General features: G+C 45.9%; 1 protein-coding gene across 1 annotated transcript in view; it reads left to right on the top strand.

Moving 5' to 3' along the window:
• The window catches only part of LOC106818829 (CUB and sushi domain-containing protein 3-like), a 10,210-nt gene extending 2,791 nt beyond the window's left edge, over positions 1-7,419 (top strand). Inside the window, exons 5-7 of the mRNA XM_014823503.1 lie at positions 155-325; positions 6,525-6,707; positions 7,199-7,419. Coding sequence (XP_014678989.1) covers positions 155-325; positions 6,525-6,707; positions 7,199-7,419 — 575 coding nt within the window. The remainder of the gene's footprint in view (positions 1-154; positions 326-6,524; positions 6,708-7,198) is intronic.
• Positions 7,420-7,500: the final 81 nt, after the last annotated feature.

Genomic DNA, 7,500 nt, shown 5'->3' with positions numbered 1-7,500 from the left:
ATACACACGGTATGGACATGCTTACGAAGTTTTAAAAAAGCACGTCAACAGCAACATCAATTTGTTGCATGTTGTATGTTGTATGTTGTATGTTGTATGTTGTATGGTGTATGTTGTATGTTGTGCGCTTGGATAACGTGTTGACGTCACGCAGGCGTTCGCTGCCCTAACCCCGGCTACCCTGAACACGGCAAGAGAGTCGGAGACGAATTCCGTTACCATGACTACGTGACGTACTCGTGCGGGTACGGCCGCGAGCTGTATGGTAAAGCTACGATCATGTGCACGCACGACAAGACCTGGAGCAGACCCGTGCCCGTGTGTGGTACGTACCCCCCCTCCCCACACACACACACACAGCCACATGTACATGAACACTACCATACAAGTGGTCTCCTGTGCAGCACAAAGTGACAAAGTGTTGCGTAGGTGAGTTCACTGGAATTCGTGGAAAACGCGTGGTAAAAAGTTGCGTTTCGAATGCTCACTTCGTTCTAAACTTCGTTCACGATCAATTTTAGCGTGATTAACGCAGTTAATATGGATGCTAGGATTGGGGAAATACATATCTAACTTAATTTTGATAGGTAACCATATCCTCATTTAACTATGCCCCAAAGCATGATGATTATAGCCAACAATGTTATATTAACGTTTGCACGTTATTTGGCTATTAAGTGTAATGTGCGAGTAAGCCACCTAACATGGACTCTCCTGCCACGATGCCGTACAGAGGTAAGTGTGGAGTTACGATACTTTGATTTCTCTAAACCCACTCATTGTCTTCTCTGCTTTGTCATCCCTAGCCTTGTACGCGTGGGAAGGATGAGTGTTTTGAGTTGGTGAGTCAATGCGGTATGTATATGAGGGGAGGTGCTGTGTGATTCCTGCTTCAGGTTATTGCTATTGTCGTTGTTCTGAGTGAAGCATGAAGATTGAGCATCGCATAAATACATAAATAAATTCAATGGTAGTGACGGCGTCGACAACAACAATTACAACAACAACAACAACAACAACAACAACAACAACAACAACAACAACAACAACAACAACGACGACGACGACGATGACACTACTCACGGTACCGATAACAACAACAACGACGACGACGACAACAACAACAACAACAACAACAACAACAACAACGGCAAGACACATAGCACTACACGCCCGAGAATCGTCGACTGAGAAACACAGAAATCTACAAAGAAACATCGCTACATTTATTAACCTGGCCGTCATTGAAGAAGCATCGTTACTACGGAAGTTCCAAAGCTCTACATATCTGCAAAGCTCTACATATCCCGCCTGATCGCAGTAAGTATCTATAATACGATGCCACCACACGACGCAAGCACGCGACATAACACATCCACAAGAGCTACAGAAAATATCCGCTGTTCCATCGTACTGTTGCTACAATAAATGTCAACAGGCATGGATTCCGAGCGCGCAAACCCACACAAAAAGCTGTTGATAAGTTAACCAGTTTCTCATTTTTAAAGATGCCACGCCAGATGTTGCGTTTGTCTGTTGAAACATCGAGCACTCACAGAAGAAACAGAAGAAGTACCATCCACCGCGACGTCGCCTCGTAGCTACGTGAAATCAATCAGCCAGCGATGCTTCCCTGACACGATGCTAGACGAACTTTTTCTTCGTTCGACTTTGAACAAGAGGCTCTCTACGCTAGGCGACTATTGGGTCTTGTACGCGTGGGAAGGATGAGTGTATTGAGTTGGTGAGTCAATGCGGTATGTATATGAGGGGAGGTGCTGTGTGATTCCTGCTTCAGTTATTGCTATTGTCGTTTGTTCTGAGTGAAGCATAAAGATTGGGCATCGCATAATAATACATAAACAAATTCAATGGTAGCGACGGCGTCGACAAGAACGAACGACGACAACAGCAACAATAACAGAGCAACAACAACAACAACAACAACGCATACAGACAAATACGTAACTACACAGCGAGACATCGTCGACTGAGAAAGCAGAAACTCTACCAAAAAGAAACATCCGCTACATTTATTAACGTGGCCGTCATTGAAGAGCCATCGTACTTAGGAGATTCTAAAGCTCTACATATTGCAAAGCTCTAACATAGTCCCGCCTGATCGGCAGTAATATCTCTAAAATACATGGGCCATCGACACGACGCAAGCACGGCGACATAACACATCCACAAGAGTACAGAACAACATCCGCTTTTCCATTGTAGCTGTTGCTCAGCATAAATTTCAGCAGGCATGATTCCTCGGCCGGCAACACCACACACAAAAGCTGTTGATAAGCTTAACCACGACATTTTCTCATTTTTAAAGATGCCACGGCCAGATGTTGCGTTGTGTCTGTTGAAACATCGGCATCTCACAGACAGACACACAGAAAAGTACCTCCACCGCGACTCCGCCTGCGTAGCTACGTGATTAATCAGCAGCAGCGATGCTTCCCTGACACGATGCTAGACGAACTTTTTCTTATCGTTCGAGAGCTTTGAACAAGTAGGCTCTCACGCCTAGCGACATTGGGCTTGTACGGGGAAGGATAGTTTATTGAGTTGGTGAGTCAAGTGCGGTATTATATGAGGGAAGGGCTGTGTGATTCCTGCTTCAGGTTAATTGCTATTGTCTTTGTTCTGAGTGAAGCATAAAATGAGCATACGCATAAATACAAAACAAATTCAAGTGAGCGAACGGCGTCGACAAAACAACACGACGACACAGGCAAACAATAACAACAAATCAACAACAACACAACAATCACGCATACTAACAAATAGCAACTACCCAGCGAAATCGTCGACATAGAACACAGAAATCCAAAAAGACAACATCCGCTACATTTACTTAACGCTGGCGGCGTCATTGAAAGAAGCATCGGTTATCTACGGAAGTTCAAGCTGCCTACATATCCCGCCTAGATCGCAGTAAGTATCTGCTAATACGATGGCCACGCACACGACGCAAGCAGCGACATAAGCACATCCCACACAAGAGCTAAAGAAAATATTCCGCTTTCCGATCGTAAACTGTTGCTGACAATAAATTCAACGGGGGGCCCAATGGATTCCCTGAGCGCGCCGAAACCCACACACAAAAGCTGTGATAACTTAACCAGGTTTCCATTGTGGTGTTCTAGAACCACAGCCAGATGTTGCGTTCGTCTGTGAAACATCGGGAGCACCTCAGAAAAAGAACAAAAGAAGTACCAACACACCGCCTGACGTCTGCCTCGACAACGTGAAATCAATCAGCACCAGCGGGTGTTGGCTATCCAGGGCGTGGAGGAGGTCACGTGATATACGTTGACGATGGACGTTCAAACGTTTACCTAAAGGTAACACTGCACTCCAACACAGACGGCTGTGGCATGAACTAAGCACTCCACAACATATATACTGTTCGGCCGCGCTATATATAATGGCATATGTGATCGCACAAAAAATTAATCTATGGTGTGTGGACAGATATCATGTGCAAAATGCCTAACGCCTAACCCTAATACCTACCTAAGCCCTAACCCCATAACCCTAATCCAACCTTAACGCTACCCTAATCCTAACCCTAACCCTAACCCTAACCTGACCCTAACCCTAATCCTAAAAAAAAAAAAACACATCCGCAACTAGTGCTGCCACGTTCACGTTGCGGTCACCTGCCCCTCCAGCCCCGGGATAGGCATAGTATTCCTGCATGCCAGCGATGCATCCCTGACACAGGATGCTAGACGAACTTTCTTTGTGATTTGAAGCAAAAGCTTTCTACGCTAGCGACTATTGGTCTTGTTCGCGTGGAAGGATGAGTGTTTTTGAGTTGGTGAGTCAAATGCGTATTATATGAGGGGAGGTTTGCTGTGTGATTCTGGCTGGCTGCTATCATAAACTGTCAGAAGTGTTTCGGCAGCAGTCTATCCCGATGTATGTTTACCGCTATCTATGCAATTGTAAGGCGTAGCGCCGGCCCGTCAGGCTTCCAGACGGGGGGGCAGCTCGCCGTCTGGAACCGGAATATGGTAAATTTTTAGTGTTTTGTAATTGTCACTAAGTTTCCTGTCCTATTTGCCTTTTCTCTTGGTTTGGCTTACGCGATGTAAGATATCAATCAAGAGGGCCAGCCATGTTGGGCAGTAGTCGCCCCCTAGCGCAGACAGGGCGGATTAAGGCTCACTGTGGCCCTAAGCAACTGACCAATGCTGGTGCCCTGCTCCTTCCACACGACCCAGTCCGTTTTTAGTGTTCACTGCTGACCGGAAATATCCAAGCAGTGTGCAGCAGTACCAAAAATGTAGTAGAATTCAGGAGGTGTGATAAACAGGCGGGCATGGGAAGTCCTCGCCCAGAACTTTTAAAAAGTTGAGATGCACAGGAGATGTATTTGAGGACATTTGAGCGTACATGGCATTACATTTCATTCTGACTAGAGTAATCTATTGTTTTTTTACACCTTTAGTTTGAGAAAGACCGTTCTGTTTGTGGCAGTTGGTCGACCATAATGTTAAAAATATTCTTAGGACAATTCAAGCATTGGAAAGGCACTCTCTATTACATTGTCTTCTGTAATGGTTGTAAAAGTCGTTGAAGTGAAAGAATGTTTCTTGGTTGTTTTAAACTTATGAAGAACATGAAATGGAACTGCTGAAGCTTGTAGACAAAGAGTTGTGTTCATGTATCTGGATAAGCATTCAAGTGGTGTCTGACAAGTCTTTGAGTACCTTTCACTCTTGATAATTGGAACATTAGCACCTTGGTTGTGCGGCATAGGGGCCCCTTGTATTGTATGTTGGGGGCCGCCTGTGGTACACCTGGAAGTACAAATCTTTTATTCGTTTTTTTTTGTTTACTCCTTTTCCCGCAACTTTGGGTGCCCCTTTGCCCTTTGGTTGCCCTAAGCACGTGCTTATCTGCTTATGGTTAATCCGCACTGGCGGCAGAGCACGCGAAACAGTTGGCCCGCAGTTATAGGCGAAGAATCGTCGTGGGTTTCTTTGCAGTTGGCGGAGGCGAACGAGGAGACAGGGTTGTGCATAGAAGAGAGAGAGAGAGAAGAGAGAAGAGAGAGAAAAAAGAGAGTAGAGAGAGCGAGAAAACCAGAGAGTATAGAGAGAGAAAGAGAGAGCCACCGCGTTCTGCGTAGAGCGGCCATTCGGTGAGTAGGACCCAGTATTGTCCTGTTGTTGTGGGGCGAGTAAATAATACAGTACTAGAGTAGAAGTATTAACTCTGCACGAATAGAGGGGAAGTTAGTCTACTCGTGCACGGCTGCACGGGAGGGGAGGCTGCCGGTTACTGTAGCCCTTTGCCCGGCTGCGTTCATAGTTTGTTCTATTTGTTTAACCTCTGTGCTTACCCCGGGTATAAACTTGTTATTCAACAGTGCAGTGAGGCCAACAGGCAAGGGTGGGAGTAGATACAATAGTGTAACCCAACAAGAGTAGGACTCTTGTGGGGTTACATTATTGTATCTAGGGTGGGAGTTGCCCCGTTGTTGTGTGTGCGTGTCGTTACTCGTCTTGCATTGTTGACTAACTATACGACGCACCGGAACCGGAACACGGTGGAACGGGTTATTGCGGAGGGAGCGCAGTAGCACTGAGGCACTCGAGTGGCTAGCGGAGTCCGGTTGACGACGATACGGCCATTTCAACGCCTCCGGGCACAACAGGTGAGTGAAATACCTAAGGTTGTTGCTAGTCACTACGTTTCGACCGGTGGCGCCATCGGGTGTCGCCGGAAGATCCCAAAACGCTACACAATCAAGTGCACATAAACTGTATAGTTTATGTAGAAGCAGTTCATGTGCTTTTGATGTTGTCTGTCGTCGTTGACAGAAAAGCTATATACAGTTTTACAATCTTATGTACGAACCCCTGAGGTCAAATGCGTTTCGATACTCGGAGCTTTTCGTTACAAAAAACGTCTACATAATAATTATGCCATATTATTATATTGCAATCCTAGCATTATATAATGACATCGGAGCAGGTTATATGGCAGTACCCTGTAAGCAAACACAATAATGTTTCAGCAGCAAACCGTGTGAATATATACACTGAGCTGGATTACATAAAGACTGTAAAACATATTACAGTTGTTATGTCACATGTCACGTACATATGTGTCATGTCGTGGTGCACGAGTGACACTTTACGAAAAACATTTCGGTTTTCGGAGCTTTTCGAATTTCGAATAGCGTTTTTTATAGAGTGCACTCTATATATTTGTGCAAGCGTGCAACTAGTCCGAGCCGACGCAGACCCCAGTAATGGGTAATAAACCCGCACCCTCAGATTAGCAAAGCGGAGTTTATACGTCTGCATTTGCGGACTAGCGTGCAACAGTCGCGCCGCGAAAGCAATGGCGCCGGTTCTCCCGTCTGACTATCTTCTCTTGGTGTGTATCTTTCTGTCTCCCCGACTCTCCCCTTAACGCTTCCCTCTCTCGCTTTCTCTCTCTCCATCTATCGCCTCCTCTTTACTATATATAGTATATATAGTATATCCGTGATGCTTATGTTTCAGTCAAGCACTGTCCGATGCTACTCGATCTGCAATACGCTGTCGCGGTTCCCGTTAACGAATACAACCAGATGACAACTATTTGGTGCTTTCCCAACTACGAGTACATATTGGCGAGATCTACTATGAAGACGAGTGTTTGCACTGCCGACAAGGTGTGGGATACGACAGAACTGGACTGTGATCGTGAGTATGGACGGACAGCCATAAACGCGCGCCGTTAATTAATATGAACTAATATAGGTCGTTTAATTGTGTAAAGACTATCTCTGATTCTAGTTCATACTGTATCTCTTTCTGATATGATATTAATGCAGCTTGCGTAAAATCGTCGTGCCTTGACGGTTTGATAGTTTCGAATGGCTTCTTCCATGCCTGCTCTTTTTCATTCTTGCCGGCTCTCTCCATCCGCTTTTCCCTCCCCTCTCTCTCACGTGCACAGACATACAGACACGCACGTACGAACGCACACGGGCACACATGAATACACGGACATACACTCACTCTCACGCACACACGCACACACGTACGAACATTCACTCTCTCCCTGCTGCCACCAACCTTCCTCGCTCTCCTTTCACAAATCCGAAATGCAACATTTATCACGCTATATTATAAAGCACCCACGCGTAATATAACTATTATTATTCACGCATCACGTCAACACTTCCCGGCAGTGCGCCGGTGTCGGGCCCTGGATCCGGGGCGCTCTCACGCCACGTGGAACTACACGGAGACTCTGCTACCGGTGTTTGGCACCTACGTGCTAGTGACGTGCAACATTGGTTACATGTTGCCCGGTACGGATGACGCCCCGCGCAAGCTGCAGCATGCTTCCTGCTCGAAGGACACCATGACGTGGGCGCCACCTATCGTCGACTGCGAGGGTGAGGACTGAACATGGTTTTGAAATGGGAATGGGAATGAATTTGAAATAAAGAATTAGGATGAGTTTGAAAATAAAGATAAAATTAATTTG

This window comes from Priapulus caudatus, unplaced genomic scaffold, assembly GCF_000485595.1.
Source record: "Priapulus caudatus unplaced genomic scaffold, Priapulus_caudatus-5.0.1 Scaffold2561, whole genome shotgun sequence".
In the NCBI taxonomy this organism is placed as follows: domain Eukaryota; kingdom Metazoa; phylum Priapulida; class Priapulimorpha; order Priapulimorphida; family Priapulidae; genus Priapulus; species Priapulus caudatus.
The sequence above is the reverse complement of the archived record's forward strand: the minus strand, read 5'-3'. Positions and strand labels throughout refer to the sequence as shown.